General features: G+C 42.4%; 1 protein-coding gene across 1 annotated transcript; it reads left to right on the forward strand.

Annotated features, from left to right (window-relative positions):
* The first annotated feature begins 2083 nt into the window (after positions 1 to 2083).
* On the forward strand, positions 2084 to 17914 carry LOC129731257 (negative elongation factor A). The gene is made up of 5 exons (XM_055691114.1): positions 2084 to 2309; positions 2674 to 5437; positions 5497 to 5669; positions 5730 to 5885; positions 16943 to 17914. Exons 1-5 carry the CDS (start codon positions 2100 to 2102, stop codon positions 17153 to 17155), a joined length of 3516 nt encoding a protein of 1171 aa, XP_055547089.1. The 5' UTR covers positions 2084 to 2099; the 3' UTR covers positions 17156 to 17914.

The raw sequence follows: 17914 nt of genomic DNA on the forward strand, positions 1-17914 counted from the left end.
TGAAAGAGATTTCGAAGGCTGTTCGCACCTACGTGAACTCTCGTATGTAATTGTCAAAATGTGCGTGATGACAAAAGCAAAAATATTTACTTCTTTCTTTTTCGCACGCAGAAACCAAACAAATATCAGCAACACCGTCAACGCCAATATATGTCAAACTTTCGAGGCGGTCTTGTGGTCGGTAATATATATTCAGTTCGAGGTGCAAACTTATCTCGTCGTTCTTTTCATCCTCGCTACACACTAAATTTTTATTGCTGGAAACCAGCAAAATTTTACTGATATTCTACATGCTGGAAAATCAGCTATGATATCAGCAAACCTTCTCGCTGAAACGATCAGCAAATCGAAACGTCAAATTTTTGACACCATTTTGCTGAAAATCAGTTGTTTAAATACATTGCTGCCTGTTCAGCATTTGAGCATTTGACATGAATTTGCTGATGTATCTCAGCAAAAGTTAGACAACACACAGAACGTTCTTTTGTTTTTTGTTATTTTACTAAAACAAATGTTCTACATTGCGAATATTTATTTTAAAGTTATCTGACTTTAAATCTAAATTATCGATATGAACTTATAAATGTCTTTGTAGCCCATCGACATAACCATAACCTATATTGCCCATATTCCCAAACTCCTAGAAAAGACTGAAAATTAACTTATCACACATATTCTTTATATCACAATTATTCTATTTAAGCGCATGCAATGCTTTTTTAAGTTCCGCATCCATGGTTCATACGCTTATAAGCTCATTTTTTTTTCTCTATAGTTTTGTTAACTTTTTACGTACAAAATGGCGATTGTTCTGACAGTTTGACGGATGAAGTTGCCAGAAATTCAGCAATTACCAGCAATTTGCTGATTTCCGGCAAACAGAATTCTGAATACTGATAATCAGCAAGAATATTTTTACTGATTTTTTTCAGTATTATTTTTTGCTGAAAATTCTTTTCAGATTTTGGTGTGTAGGGATGGGCGAACGGCTCACGAGCCGTTCATATGAACCGGTTCTTAGAAAAGAGCGAAAGAACGAACAGCTCACGAAAAAGAACCACGGTTCTTTGGGCGCAGCAGAACTGTTTGGTTCGCGTGAACCCGAAGTTTACCAAGACAACACGAGCCGTTCATATGAACCGGTTCTTAGAAAAGAGCGAAAGAACGAACAGCTCACGAAAAAGAACCACGGTTCTTTGGGCGCAGCAGAACTGTTTGGTTCGCGTGAACCCGAAGTTTACCGAGACAACACGAACTGTCAACGCTCGTGAATCATTGTGAACCATGAATCAGTTCAGAGCCGCTCTTGCAAAAGAGCCGTTTCACCCACCCCTAATCCTTGATATATATTTTACAACGCATGCGTATTAGCCAAATTGCATACGGGTTTGTCTATTGATGTCGCGTTTACAAAGGCAAAAAAATGGTTACTGCGTTAAAAATACTGGAGGGACTCAATTTGGCTGCGGATTGCTCTTTTTCAGCTCGACGACAAGGTTATCCAGCTTCCCTGACCTACAGAAAACGTCAAAATGGGCAGCGTGCCCTATCCGCCATTACCGTTCGTGGAAAGCTGGATATTCTGGAACCTTGTGGGGGTGGTGACATACTCATGAAAAAAGTTGTCATGGACGTAGACAATTGTTTGAACCAGCAAAAACATTTGAAATGCGTTTTCCTCGGTTTCATGTCTATTGAACTTTAGCCCATTCTTCAACTATGGTCATCCCGGTAAAAAATTGACACATTTTTCAGATCAGTGTCCGAGTTCCGAGCACACACTTCTTCGGAGAAGAAAAAAATTTTGTATACTATCAATGAAGAAACTTTCTTCTCTTCAAAACAAAGTGTTCTCGGAATTCGGCCGCAGATTACGTTAGCAACAATAAATGCAATCACTATTGTCTTCAATCCGTTTTGCACACATTTATTTTTTAGGCGAAAAAACAAAACGATCTTGCCATCCAAAGGATCGATTCAGTAGAAGATCGCGCGCAGAGAAATCGATTCAAAAAATCGATGAATCGGCCCGAAAAGATCGATTTTGTGAAAATCGGATCGATTTTGCCCATTGCTAGTCGTCACAGTTTTTATTCAAGATGGCGAACGTGCGGGATAGCGACATTTCTCTGTGGCTACACAATAAGCTTGGTACGTCGAACGACTCGTGGATTAGCGGTTCTATCATATCACAGCTGAATAAGGAAGTTCTGCGGAACATCAAGGAGTGTTTTCCGGATCTGCAGACACAGGTGAAGCTGAAACTGCTGCTAAGTTTCTTCCATATTCCGCGGAGGATAGTCGAAGAGGTAAGCAAAAAGTAGGGCTACTTCAGCCAGAAAACCGCACTGGTGTGCAGGCAAACGGACGGGACAAACGTCCGATCGATGTAGTGGTAAGCGGTGGTTTGGTGATATGCGTGAATGGGATGGATGAGCGAACCGCCAGTACATGGCACAGAACGGGACAGCGACTAACCGGAGAGCACCGAATGTTTTGTTATGGCATTTTTACCGATTGTTTTTGCGCAAATTTGTTTTCCGATGGCAGCCACAAAATTGCATCTGTGGTTTGTTTTGTTTATTTCTTCTGTAAACGTATTCTAATGTTTTCTTGATTCATGTTGTTAGAATTTGATATGGAGAGTCATGATTTCTTTTTTGTTTATTGTAGTGGAAAACAGAGCTCGAAGAAGTGATCGAAGTTGCAGGCCTTGATTCAGAACTATGGGTATCTATGGTGGCGGAAACCATCAAAACCCTTCCGACGACTGGATCGTTGAACACGGAAATCTCCGATTACGAAGAAACGCGGCCAATCTTTACCGACATGGTGAACGAATTGCGCCGATTAGTGGTAAAAAATGCCGACCTGGGACTCTTGCCGCTCGAATGCCAATATCTCAACAAATCGGCCCTTGTGTCAGTGGTAGGGCAGCAATCGACCCCAGTTAAGCATTTCACACTGAAGCGGAAACCGAAGAGTGCAAACTTACGGGCAGAGTTGTTACAAAAATCATCCGATGCACAAAGTTGTCTGAAGAAAATTTCCGCACCGACAGTGCCTTTGAGATCGCGAGGAATTCCACGCAAAATGACTGATACAACACCACTGAAAGGTATTCCCTCGCGGGTTCCAACTGGCGGTTTCCGTTCACCACCTTCATCTCAAGGACAAAACAGACCTAGCCTCAGTCGAACTCCAGCTGGTCGAAAAGAAGGTGGAGTTAAGCTGCTTGAAATAGGAGAGCAACCACTCGGTTATGCTGCTGCTAAGAAGCGGAAACGGGAACAGGAGCGAGAAGAACAACAGAAAAAAGCCGCGGAACAAGCAACCGCGCAGGCCAACCAGGATATCAAACCAATCATTATTACTCCTACGACACCTACTGCTACGACTACAACACCCGATTATGCAGCTGGATTGACTGCTAGTACGGTTTACAGCCAACCTGCGACACCGATGCCAACGGCTACTGTAAAAGACACTGTAGGAAATAGTACTGTCCAACAGCAGTCTCTTCAAGCTCAGCAACAACCACCTCAGCAGTTAGATATGAAACAGGAAATGAAGCAAGAGATCAAACAGGAACCAATTTTAAGCAGTTCGGTTCAGTCCATTCCCATTGTTTCATCTACTCCTCTCCTGCAGACGACAGTGCCTCCGGTGCCACCTTTAGCGTACACGACGCCTCAAGCGCAAAAGATCACCATTAAAACCGAATCAAATATGTCTCCTGCTCCAATATCGATCTCCAATCCTCCGTCATTGGTTCGAACTGTAACGCTTCCTGCAACAACGCAGATTAAAACGCAGTCCCATCAACAGCAGCAACTTCCTACCGTTCCAAGTACAGTACAAATGATGCAACAGCAGAACCTGACTGGCAGTTCGATAGGAACGAAATCCCCAAAAATCGAGATAATCTCGTCAAAGACTATACAACCTGGAACAATTCAAACGTCAATCCCAAAGTCAACCACTATTATCAATCAAGGTGGAAATATTCTATTTACTACTAAGCAGGTTCAGCCGAACACGACGGTAGCCGCTGCCGGATCAACCATCATCCAGCAGAAGCCAGCCCTTCAGTCATACGTTCTGAATACGTCTCCACCCGGCAAGCAAATCAACATCCAAAGAATAGTGACAAATGCTAATGCATCTGTTAATCCTACGCTTACAACCACCATCTCACGTGCTCAGCATCAGCAGCAGTTACTGCAGGCCCAGAAGCTGCTTCAAACTCAGCAACAACAGCAGCAGCTGCAACAACAAATACAGCAACCCAATACACCCACTCGAATTGTTCAAATTAAAACGGCCCCAACAGTTTCCCTGAGTAACAACCAGCTGTTACAAAACATTCCTCCGCTTATCTCAACCCAGCATCCTGGGTCTGGAGCGCAGCCAACCATTCTCAATATTCAAACTATCCAGCAACAGCAGCAACAACAACAACAGCAACAACAGGTTCAAATTCAACAACAACCGACGACGCCGCAGAAACGAACCATTACTATTACGGCCCAGAACCCTCAAACTAACAGCAACAGTATGAATGCCACTTCAGTGGCGCAAATTCTGCAACAGCAGCAATATCAACAGCAAAACCAGCAAACCATACAAACTACTTCTATCATAACAGGAACCACCCAACAGCCAAAATATGCTCAAGTGGTGATGTCTCCGAATGTGAAAGGAAAAACCATTTTCCTCACCAACTCAGCCAACATCCCGAACGTGTTGAACCAGAAAGGAGTCCTTCTTCGTACGGTGGATCCATCTGGTAACACGGTTTACCAACAAATCCCACTTCAAAATATGTCCGGTTTAGGAGGTGCAACAATTCTCACCAGTGGAGGCCCGCCCGGATTAGTTAAGTCAGAACCGGACACGAAAACTCAATTGAGTCAAATTCCAGCGCTTGTTCCGACTAGTTCACTACATCAAAACATCCCAGCCCTAACACCGGTCGTAATTCAGCAGTCTCAGCAGCAGCAACAACCACAGCAGACGACCACAATCCCTGCTCTGATAACCAACATTTCCCAGCAGCAAGCACAGCAACAACAGCAGCAGCATCTTATCCAACATCAGCAGCAGCAAATCAAAACGTCACCTCAGACGATGACTATCATTCGACCCGTCGGCGGGACAACCAGTAACAACCTTCAGACTACAGTTCTTCCACAAGGTCTCACACTAATTCAGCGGCCTGGTCAACAACCACAGTTGGTGCAAACGATACAAGGTCAGCCGCAGCAACAGCAGCCGCAAACGCGGACAATCATTACACAGATTCCACAGCAGCAGCAAGTGCAACAACAGCAACAGCAAATTCAGCAACAGCCGCAGCATACGATACAATTCCAAGCAGCGGGAGCACCCCGAGCAGGTGGCACTACTATACAGTTGGTGCAACAGCCGCAGCAAGGTGAGTACTGTATAGCATAAAAGTAAAGAAAAATAATGTTTATCGGTACTTTATTTTAGAACGCACCATTAACCAACAGCAGCAACCGCAGCAAATCCAGATCCAGCGAACGCAAATTGGTCAACAGCAGCAGCAGCAAGGTGCTACGGTCACCATTCAACAGCAGAACACAGTCACCGTTGGACAACAGCAGGCGCAACAGCAAGGTACCCGAAAAGGACTCTCGCTTTCGGTAAGTGTTGTCGATTCGGATAGGTGCGGTTTTTTTATAACTTATTGCTATTTTCCGTAGAACAAGCATGTCATGGAGGCGCACGATATGTTCAAACGAGCCAACCGGGTGACCCGTCTGGAGAAAGCACTGATTCTCGGTTTCATGGCAGGCTATCGGGACAATCCGCGTCCGAATCCGGAGAATGTTGTGACCATCAAACTGAACGAGAGCAAGGTATGTGGCAAGATGTGTTAGTACTGTTAGAAGCAATATATTACGTTCCACTGATGAGTGTCAGTCCGAAATTTGAAAAGTCTCATTGGATTCACCCGCAAATTCTTTACGTGGTTTGAACAGCTGTCTAAATAAGTTCTAAAAATTTGTATGAAACGGGTGGAAACTTCTTAAATTCTCCCTTTTCTCAAAGCTGTCCACGTAGAATGTGGATGGATTGAATAGCGAAAGAGAAAGATTTACGTCGATAATTTTGACTTTCTGTCGACGCCCATTCTTTTGCTTCTACTGATGATGATAGTTCCGTCTTCAATGTTTTGGCTCAGTTATTTTCTCAAAATGCTGTAACAATCGCCAGTAAATTATGAACCATGTTTTTGCGAATCCCGAAATTTATTTTTCCTTGTTTATTTCTGATTTAAATTTTGATTCGCATATGAAAATAAAACTCTACTCTTTAATCTTTTTCGAAAATATTTAGCTAACATAATGAATAATTTTTTAAACCTTACGTACTTCAGCAGCCCAGAGCCGTGGTGGCTCGTGCCGTATCGAGAATTTTCCTCCACTCGGTCCTGGGCTACTCGTCGCCAATTTTCTAGGTGCCCTAACACTCACAGATCCACTTCAACCTGGCCACCTAGCACGTTGGGCCTCTGTTTTTATTGCCAGTGGGGAAGAAGAATCATCCTCACGAAATGTCCGGCAGCTTTCCGACCTTCGTCAGGTGCACAATGGGATCGTGATTCATACGCCTACGCCACTCTCCGCGGTTTGTTCTTACCAAGTATTTTCCGCAACACTCCGTTCAATTACTGCCAGTGTATGTCCTCCGTGAGCAGCGTCATGGTTTCAAGTCCATAGAGAATTGCTGGTCTAATAAGGCTGTTGTTCATCGTCAGTTTCGTGCGGCGTCGTATGCTCCCGAATCGAAGCGTTCTGCGAGGGTCTGATTTCCAGCTTGAATATGTCGTTGAATCTCCACTCTTGTGTTATTGTTAACGGTTACCAGAAGTCCCAAGTATACGGACTCAACTACCACTTCCAGTTCATCGCTGTCCATGATCACCGTCGTATGTCGTTGAATCTCCACTCTTGTGTTATTGTTAACGGTTACCAGAAGTCCCAAGTATACGGACTCAACTACCACTTCCAGTTCATCGCTGTCCATGATCACCGTCCGTTGGAGGCGAATGTCGGTTTCTCTCGAGCCTCTTCCTCTGTAGTGCAACTCTTACTCTACCCTCTACTTTTAGTCTGGCGTAGATTGCCTCCGCCGTCGCAAAGTCGTAACAACGTCGGGTTGATTACCTCTGCTGAAAATCATGCCTCTCGTTTCGTTGCCCGCTCGTCGGATGACACTCTCAAGAGCAATGTTGAACAACGTGCAGGACAGTCCATCTTCTTGTCTCTAACTTCTGTGCGCTTCGAAGGAATCCGAGAGTGTCCCTGATACGCACACGTAACACGTCACTTGATCCAAGGTAGTTTTGATAAGTCGTGTCAGTTTATCCGGAGAACCGGAGTCGTGCATTAGGGAACATCCATAAATTACGTAGCATTCGAGGGGAATAGGGCTGGGGTTTGCAGTTTTGTGATGAAATGTGACGAGGGGGAGGGGGAGGGGGTCAAGGCAAGCTACGAAACTAAGAAAAAAAAATTGTATATTTTTAATTGTTCCGTTTTATCACTGTTTTGTCTGTTTAAGGTCATTTTATTACTTTCTTGTCTTTTTTGTTTATCTATGAGACAAGGTATGTTTTTGATTATAAAATTTGCAGAAAAAAAAATTGTCATGCGGGGGTGGGGGCTCTTAGATGATCTCGAGGTACGATGCTGGCCTAACAAGTTAGTGTCAGTATGATCATAATGCTAGCCCCGCAAATTTTCTGTACACTAAACAGTTGGCTGCGAAGTCTAAGTAGGGTGTTTGATCCTGGTTCGAACTAGTTTCAGCGTTTTTCATGATACACTTGAGTTGATCTCAGCGTTTCTAATAAATGATGGCAGTTATGTATCAAAATCGATTTCTAATGTGATAACACACTTTGATTTACTTTTCGATATTTAATGACAGAAAAATGATGATCCAGGTTCGAACCATGCTGATCGTGGTTTGACCCATTTTTATGATCCTGGTTCGAACTACAGATTGAATCGTGCAAGTTTTTTCTACTCCTCAAAATATGAAATATGCTTTCAATGACTCAAACAAATACTGAACGGAATGTAGGGTGTAAATCAATTATGTACTCTTTCAGTTTTAGGAAGCTAATATAATTGTGCGCAAAACGTCCGGAATATGAAATGCCCTGGGCTTGGTGGTTGAGCTCCAATCTTGGGTTCTTATAGCTTTACAGAACCCCTCAAGATAGAGCCACAAAGTTGTTTCAGCTTTGACAGCCCAAGGGCGCGTGCTTCCAGGTGGCGGATGGGAGCTTAGGGAGACCATGAGAGTCAGATACCTATGTTGTAGCCTTCCTACTCTGATCTCGGCAGTCTCCTATGTGGGGAGGATTCATGACAATATTAATTGTTAATAGTTTTGGTGAATTCTCTTCACACGTTGACCAGACCACATTGTGCAAGCTCTGTTCTCATCTAGAATATGATAATTACATACTTCCTAATTCTGTGCAGTTGTAGTAGCCGTAGTAGTAGAAACAATCGTATGTGTTTTAAAGCGAGGTGCGCAAAGAGAAAAGCAATAAACCCGGCAACCATCTGCTAATGTTTTATTTAATTTGAACAGTTCTGCTAATCAGATTTAACTTCGCATAACTTCAAGTACGCACTGGAAGGTGTCATGAACTTTGTGAGAATAAATAAATTTTTAAGTGTGTACTCGCAACGTTTGAGTTCCAATGCCTCACTCGCAATATTGACCACAACTTAAAGACATTTCGTTGAACTACAATTGTGTGTGATTCAAAAAAATGCATTCTAAGTACAACACACATTTCGTACGAAATATTAAGCTCAAGATTGTTTTCATTGCAGCCTCAATTCAACGGTTTTACAGGAGTTTTCGATCTCACTCTGCGCATCACGTCTTGGTTTAGTATTTATGTGTCAGTTCTATTCTTTCTTTCGTATAGGTGTTTATGCGGGTTTGTGGTGCGGGGGCGGGACCGATCGACTTCCGATGGGCTTGGGATTGTTTTTAGGCCCCGCTTGAAGCGGGGAGACCAGGCCTTGGTTCTGGCTTTCTGCCATCAAGTTTAATTTTTTTTCTTTTTCTCTTTTTTCACAAATCGGAGCCCTACTCTGATGTATTTGTGTATGTTTATCTGTTTCTTTTTATGTGTTTATGTATGTATGTATGAAAGGTTTTTTTTTCTTCATATATATTGTTACACTAAAACAAATTTTTATTCCTTTTCTTTTTTTTCTTTTCTCTTGTCATTTTTTTCTGACCTCTCACACGATAAAATGAGTACGATATCGGTGAGAGTCAACAATTTATCATTCACGGATTTACACTTAGAAACGGAAACGGATGAATTTCTTCGATAATCGCCAAATCAGGACAGGCAAATAAAATAAAGAGACAACACAACCAACCATAACCGATCCAAACAAACACCAGAACCAAGGCAGATAAAAAGAAGAAAGTAACACCACAACCAAGTTTGTAGAATTTTTTATTATTATTATTATGATTATTATTATTTCCAACTAGCCTAGTGTGGTTGGTAACGTCTCCGCCAACCACGCTCGACGCCTGAGTTCGAATCCCACCGCCGACATAGGTGTCGATGGTTGTGAGGTGGCGTGATCCACTCACAACCAACCCAACTGGTCTAGATTCAATCCTAGCCGACACCGGGAGATTTTCTGAGGCGAAAAATCTCTGGGATCACGCCTTCCATCGCATGAGGAAGTAAAGCCGTTGGCGCCGGTCCGTTAATAAACGGGTCGTGAGTTAGGGACCTGGGTGTGGAGTCGCCTCCCTGGGCGTCGGTAATTGGCCACAACAGTGGCGGAAATAGACCGACGGAAAATAAGCGAGAATAAAAAAAAAACTAAACTGTTTCTCTTCAGTAATCTCATGTTGACATATATTGTTTTTCATATGTTGCGTTTGCGCTCAACACCAATTGCCCGTCGACCTTTTGGTCGGGGAGCCTCCGAAATCAATTCGCTGTGTCTTTCAAAGCAGGTGTAGGCTTGTTTCATCAGGCGGAAATGATTTTTGGAGACTCTCTGACTTGATGACTCGGGCCTGGAGCTTCGAGCGCTTGACCCGCCCAGCCAGTAATCCCACAAAAAAACAAAAGAATGTATTTCTTGTCATGTTTTATTATTATTATTATTATTTTATTTACTTTTATATTTATTATTATTATTTTTTTTAAATTATTTATTCATTTATTTATTTATTTATATATTTACTTATTTATTTATTTTTTAAATTTATTTATTTACTAGCTGACCCGGCAAACTTCGTCCCGCCCATTTTAGTGTTTAATTTAATAATTTTAAACATTTCAAATTTATTGATTCCTTGCGATTGGATTATATCGTTTAAAAATAATTGGTTTTATCGGAATGGCAACATCCTCAACTTTTGGCTTTTGTACATGACCTCTATTCCGGATATATATTGGGTGCATTCCAGTTATTTTCGTTGTTTACCAGAAACTGAAAGTGGTCATCTTCTGATTCAAAATGGTGTCCAGGGTCAATGCTTGGCTTCTTTACAATTTCGATTACGGACTTATCCATATGTAGTAGTATTCGGTTATTTGCGGATGTTTTTCAGAAGTTGCCATTTTTCAATTCAAACTGTTGTCTAAGGTCAATTTATAGCTCCTTGCACCATTCTGGATCCGGTGATCCGGAACCGTAAGTCGCCATTTTGGATTTAAAAATGGCATTTGGAGACAATTTCTGGCCCCTGAGCGTCATTCTAGTTTGAGAAACACCCATATTGGGTGTTATTTGGTCATTTTCGGCTGTTTTCCAGAAACCGGATGTCACCATCTTCGAATTCAAAATGGTGTCTGTGGTCGATTCTAGCTCCTGTGTATCATTCTGGTTCCGAAGATACTCATTTTGTATGAAAATCGGCCATTTTTGGTTGTTTTCTAGAAACCGGAAGTAGCCATCTTACAATTAATAATGGTGTCTGAGGTCAATTTTCAGCTTAATTCTCGTTCCAGAGATACTCATATTGGGTGGTATTTGGTCACTTAAGGCTGTTTTCCGGACACCGGAAGTCGCCATCTCGGATTTCAAAACAATTTCGGCCCTCCGTGCGGTCAATCTGCTTAAAGAAACGCTCATATTGAGTGGTATTTGATCATTTTCGGCTGTTTTCCAGACACCGGAAGTTTCCATCTTACAATTCAAAATGTTGTCTGAGGTCGATTTGTGGCTTCAGTGCATCATAACAATCCCGGAAATACCCATATGGCATCGTACACAAATTACGTAACGCTAAAAACCTAGATTTCAGACCCCCTCCCCCCCCCCTATGTAACGATAAGTAACGTTAGATATGACCCCCCCTCTATGGTTACGTAACGCTGGACAACCTGCCCCCCCTCCAAATTTGCAATTTTGAGCAAACATCTCAGTTACGTAACGGGCTCAACTACCCCCCTCCCCCTATGTAACAATAAGTAACGCAGACTTATACCCCCTCCCCCTATGTAACAATAAGTAACGCAGACTCATCCCCCCTCCCCCTTCATACGTTACGTAATTTGTGTACGACGCCTATTGGGTGGTATTTGGTCATTTGCCGCTGTTTTTCAGAAACCGGAAGTCGCCATCCTGGATTTCAGAATGGCATTAGGAGACAATTTTTGGCCTCTGAGCGTCATTCTGGTTGAAATGGTCTGGTTCTGGTCTGCGGTCGAATTGTGGCGTCAGTGCATCATAACAATCCCGGAAATATCCATATTGGGTGGTATTAGGTCATTTTCGGCTGTTTTCCATACACCGGAAATCGCCATCTTACAATTCAAAACGTTGTCTGCGGTCGATTTGTGGCTTCAGTGCGTCTTAACAATTCCGGAAATACCCATATTAGGCGGTATCTGGTCATTTGCCGCTGTTTTTCAGAAACCGGAAGTCGCCATCTTGGATTTCAAAATGGCATTTGGGAACAATTTCTGGCCTCCGTGCGTCAATCTAATTAAAGAAGTATTTGATCATTTTCGGCTATTTTCCAGACACCGGAAGTTCCCATCTTACAATCCAAAATGTTATCTGAGGTCGATTTGTGGCTTCAGTGCATCATAACAATCCCGGAAATACCCATATTGTGTGGTATTTGGTCATTTGCCGCTGTTTTTCAGAAACCGGAAGTCGCCATCTTGGATTTCAGAATGGCATTGGGAGACAATTTTTGGCCTCTGAGCGTCAATCTGGTTGAAGAAACACTCATATTGGGTGTTATTTGGTCATTTTTGGCTGTTTTCCAGACATCGGAAGTCGCCATCTTACAATACAAAATGTCGTCTAAGGTCGATTTGTGGTTTCAGCGCATCATAACAATCCCGGAAATACCCATATTGGGTGGTGTTTGGTCATTTGCCGCTGATTTTCAAAAACTGGAAGTCGCCATCTTGGATTATATTGGCATTAGGAGACAATTTTTGGCCTCTTAGCGTCAATCTGGTTGAAGAAACTCATATTGGGTGTTATTTGGTCATTTTCGGCTGTTTTCCAAACACCGGAAGTCACCATCTTACATTCGAAATGTTGTCTGAGGTCGATTTGTGGCTTCAGTGCACCATAACAATTCCGGAAATACCCATGTTTGGTGGTATAAGGTCATTTCCCGCTATTTTTCAGAAACGGGAAGTCGCCATCTTGGATTTCGAAATGGTATTTGGAGACATGCCAGAAGAAGGAAGGGTGTCGAAACATTATAGATATGTTTGTTACCCCTAAAAACAATCACCTGTCAAATTTGGTTCCATTTAGTTGGTTAGTTCTCGAGATAAGCAGAGGTTTGTGTTTCATTTGTTTTGAAGTCCTCCCTTACAGAAGAGGGAGGGGAGTCGAACCACTATAGACATACTTGTTACCTCTAAAAACATTCACATACCAAATTTGGTTGTATTTGGTCGATTGGTTCTTGAGCTGGGCGAAATTCGTATTTCATTTGTATGGGACCCCTCCCTTGTAGAAGAGGGAAGGATGTCAAACCATCATGGATATATTTGTTACCCCTGAAAACATCTACCTACCAAATTTGGTTATATTTACTTGGTTAGTTCTTGAGATGTGCAGAAATTTGTGTTTCGTTTGTATGGGACCCCTCCCTTCCAGAAGAGGGAAGGGTGTCGAACCAACATGGACATATTTGTTACTCCTAAAAACACCCACTTGCCAAATTTGGTTCCATTTGCTTGGTTAGTTTTCGAGATGTGCGTTTGTGTTTCATATGTATGGGACCCCTCCCTTACAGAAGAGGGAAGGGTGTCGAACCAACATGGACATATTTTTTACTCCTTAAAACATCCACTTGCCAAATTCGGTTCCATTTGCTTGATTAGTTTACGAGATGTGCAGAAATTTGTGTTTCATTTGTATGGGACCCCTCCCTTTCAGAAGGGGGAGAGGTCTCGAACTATCTTAGTCACCTTTCCCGACCCCTATAACCCCTATATGAGCCGTTGAGAGCAAAAGTGGTACATGTGCCATTAAGTAAATTTTTCAGGAGACGCAATAAACGAAAACACAAATAGTAAATTATTTTCAACAATTTTCTCCAACATAACTGCACTAAATGCTGGAAAGGTTTCAAAAGACTGTACATGAAAGCATAACGAGTTCTGGTTGTGAAACTTACACAAAATTCAATGGAAAAACATGTACCACCTTTGTTCTATGGGAACAATAATGACAACCAGAAAACGTTGAGAGCAAAAGTGGTACTTGTCCAGTGTGAGCATGAAGGATGCATTATAGCTCTCTAATCTCAAGACATGGACCATTCATGTTTTCAACAGAGTTAACCAAGTGATTGAGTACTATAGAATGATGATCTGTTTGTTAAGGAATTCTGTCTCTTCGTGGCGCTAGTGTATATGTATTTGGTAACAGCATACGAGTTGATACTGAAATGGGTAAAATGCTTTCTGTAACAAAATAGTCACGGGTACACTAGCGCCAAGTGAGAAAATTCCAAAGCAGACAGATCTTCATGGGAAAGTATTCAATCACTTGACCAACTTTGCTAAAGACATGATTGTTTGATATCCTAAGATTCTCGACTTACAATTCATCTACCATGCACAGATTGGACATGTACCACTTTTACTCTCAACGAAATGGTGATTATGTTAATCACCAAAAATTGTTTTGGCTATAATTTTGGTTTAGGTTATCAGATCTCGGTTTTTCTTGCATATTCTAGTACATTATTGCGTTCTGCATCGATTTATGCAAAAAACCCAAAAAGTGTAAAAATGGCACATGTACCACTTTTGCTCTCAACGGCTCATATACAAAATTTCACGCCGATCGGTTCGGTAGTTTCCAAGCCTATATGAATCAGACAGACAGACAGACAGACAGACAGACAGACAGACAGACAGACAGACAGACAGACAGACAGACAGACAGACAGACAGACAGACAGACAGACAGACAGAAAGACAGACAGACAGACAGACAGACAGACAGACAGACAGACAGACAGACAGACAGAGCTGCATTTTTATATGTTTAGATATATGTTTTTTTTTCTTTGTAATATTATTATTTATTAATTTATTTATTTTTTCTTCAAACGCTTAAATACCTTCCCAATCTTTCCCCAATTTCTTCCAATGGCTCTCATACAGTCCCGTAAGTGGCAGTCAGCCATTATCCTTCCTTAAATATCGGGGTTGGACAGACTTGACTCCAATTGCACCACCATCTACCGCAAAATGAAATGAAAATGAAAAACGAAAACGTCCGGAATGTGAAATTTGCATTTTAGAATGCCATGTATGACGGTGTGCTGAGCTTAAGCTCTCATCGGGAGCGGTGATTGTGGGCTTTGCGAAGGTCGAGTTGAAAGCTGCGATGTCCATAGGCGTAGTTGAGGGTTGGATGTACAAAAAGGGAAGTGGAGTTAGCGCACCATAAGATAGAGGTCATCGTAGTTAACAAGCGTTAATCGGAACAAAGTCTCATACTCAGGTATAGTGGACCCGTGTGGTCTAAAGCGTTGGGTACATCTAGTTACCGCCGAAAACTGGAAAGCACCTACAAGCTTATGTGCCGTGTCATACGGGGCAATATGTGTCCTGGCTGGCTGGGCATCATTCCATTAGCATCATTGTCGAAGACGTAGTGTGCTTCGACCAACGTGTAAAAACAGGTATACGGAACACCAGCAGGTCAACTTCGATGGCCCGTGGCAGCGGGAATGGTCGAATTCTACCAAAAGTAGATAGACGCAATTACTCATCCCGGAAATAGACGGCTGGATCGAGAGGCACCACAAACAATGGAACACCCATCGAAATGCCAGTGAAAGCTAACTTTGCCTTTACGAAGTTAACTAAGTAGTTATAAAATGAGGGGGTGCAGCTCCCCGAAGCAATGCCTAACGGTAGTCCCAGGGAGATTCGGGTTCGAGAGAAATGGAGAAACAGCAGTTCAAGAACAACGAATCAGCTGGAAAGGATGGCATCGCAGTGGAGCTTATCAAGCTAGGTTGGTTTACTGTCTAGTTCAGCTGAAAGTCAGACTGTGAGATACAGAACAGCTACACGATTCTCAACGCAGTCTAGTGCTCTCCTAGATCATCTTTCGCTGTGTCTCGCCGTTCACCCGAAGGTTTGTGGGAAGTTATCAAGTTGGTTTTGTGGATAGGTGATCGACAACGGACCAAATATTCACACTGCGGCAAATTCTCGAAAAGTGTCATGAATATTACGTCCTCAAGTACAATTAAGACAGACAGACAGACAGACAGACAGACAGACAGACAGACAGACAGACAGACAGACAGACAGACAGACAGACAGACAGACAGACAGACAGACAGACAGACAGACAGACAGACAGACAGACAGACAGACAGACAGACAGACAGACAGACAGACAGACAGACAGACAGACAGACAGACAGACAGACAGACAGACAGACAGACAGACAGACAGACAGACAGACAGACAGACAGACAGACAGACAGACAGACAGACAGACAGACAGACAGACAGACAGACAGACAGACAGACAGACAGACAGACAGACAGACAGACAGACAGACAGACAGACAGACAGACAGACAGACAGACAGACAGACAGACAGACAGACAGACAGACAGACAGACAGACAGACAGACAGACAGACAGACAGACAGACAGACAGACAGACAGACAGACAGACAGACAGACAGACAGACAGACAGACAGACAGACAGACAGACAGACAGACAGACAGACAGACAGACAGACAGACAGACAGACAGACAGACAGACAGACAGACAGACAGACAGACAGACAGACAGACAGACAGACAGACAGACAGACAGACAGACAGACAGACAGACAGACAGACAGACAGACAGACAGACAGACAGACAGACAGACAGACAGACAGACAGACAGACAGACAGACAGAGCTGCATTTTTATATGTTTAGATATATGTTTTTTTTTCTTTGTAATATTATTATTTAATAATTTATTTATTTTTTCTTCAAACGTTTAAATACCTTCCCAATCTTTCCCCAATTTCTTCCAATGGCTCTCATACAGTCCCGTAAGTGGCAGTCAGCCATTATCCTTCCTTAAATATCGGGGTTGGACAGACTTGACTCCAATTGCACCACCATCTACCGCAAAATGAAATGAAAATGAAAAACGAAAACGTCCGGAATGTGAAATTTGCATTTTAGTAATTTTGGATGCTCCTCTATATGGTGACCGTCTGATGTACTGCGGCTTGATTGTTCCTAAGTGTCTCAATTTTCCGTTTGATCTCCAGGATGTCGGGAACTAAGTTAAATTCCCTATGTAAATAACTCTGACCCAGCATATTAGCTGCCAACTGTAATCGTTCCTAATTTATGCTTTACATTCACTGTCTTCACAGGAAAAGGTGCTCCAGGCGGATGATACACAGGCGCTAATGCTGGTGGAATCGCTTATCACGCTTGACTACAACACGGGCGAATGGAAAACGTTCCGAAAGTACCGCGAGCTGGATCCCTCACAGCAGCATGATATGGGGCCTGGAACGACCGGGGGTACGCAGACTCCCGGCGGTCCTGCCAGCGGGCAGCAACAGAATTCCGTGGTTATTTAATATTTAGCATAGGGTGAAAATCAACGTGACAGCAGGCAGGTACATGGCTAGCTAGAGAAGTTGGCACGATTATTAGGGCCTGTAAGAGTGGATGCAGAAAAGATACGAGAATGTTGTCTCGAGTATTTAAAATGCGTATATAGTTTCCGCGAATTTCTATTAAGAATAATCCTATGTTGTTTTCTTGCTATATAGATATATCGATGGTATATAGACGAATTATGTGCAAGAATAAAGCAGAAAAAAATTCATCTCATGAAATAAAACCTATCCTGTTGAGGACTATTCTAGTACTATGCTTATAGAGTAAACAAATCGCGGCAACAGTGACGCAGCAGGCAGTGTATAAATTTATCGAGCACTAAAGAATGTAAACAATAATCAGTTTCAAAACGTTGAGATGCTTTTTGATAGTACATAGTACACACACACACTCTTCGGACAGATTTCCGACAGTGCATCGGATAATTTTGGTAGTTTTCCGTTTCGTTTTCCGAATTGGCACCGAAACCGCGACCGGATATACTAGAATATATGGCCCCCATGCCACGCAGCATTGCTTCTGAGAATCTAGACAGCAGATTGAACAGTGGCGACACAATAGTTTTTACGGTAGCGAAATATTACATACTTGTGTATTATTCTAAAGAAATATTCGGAAAAAGTAATATTAATTAATGAATTATTATTTTATTATGCATAGGCTGAAATACCTTAATAAATGTGTATATTCCAATAGCAGCGTATACAGAGCTAGAA

Source organism: Wyeomyia smithii, chromosome 1, assembly GCF_029784165.1.
Source record: "Wyeomyia smithii strain HCP4-BCI-WySm-NY-G18 chromosome 1, ASM2978416v1, whole genome shotgun sequence".
NCBI lineage: Eukaryota > Metazoa > Arthropoda > Insecta > Diptera > Culicidae > Wyeomyia > Wyeomyia smithii.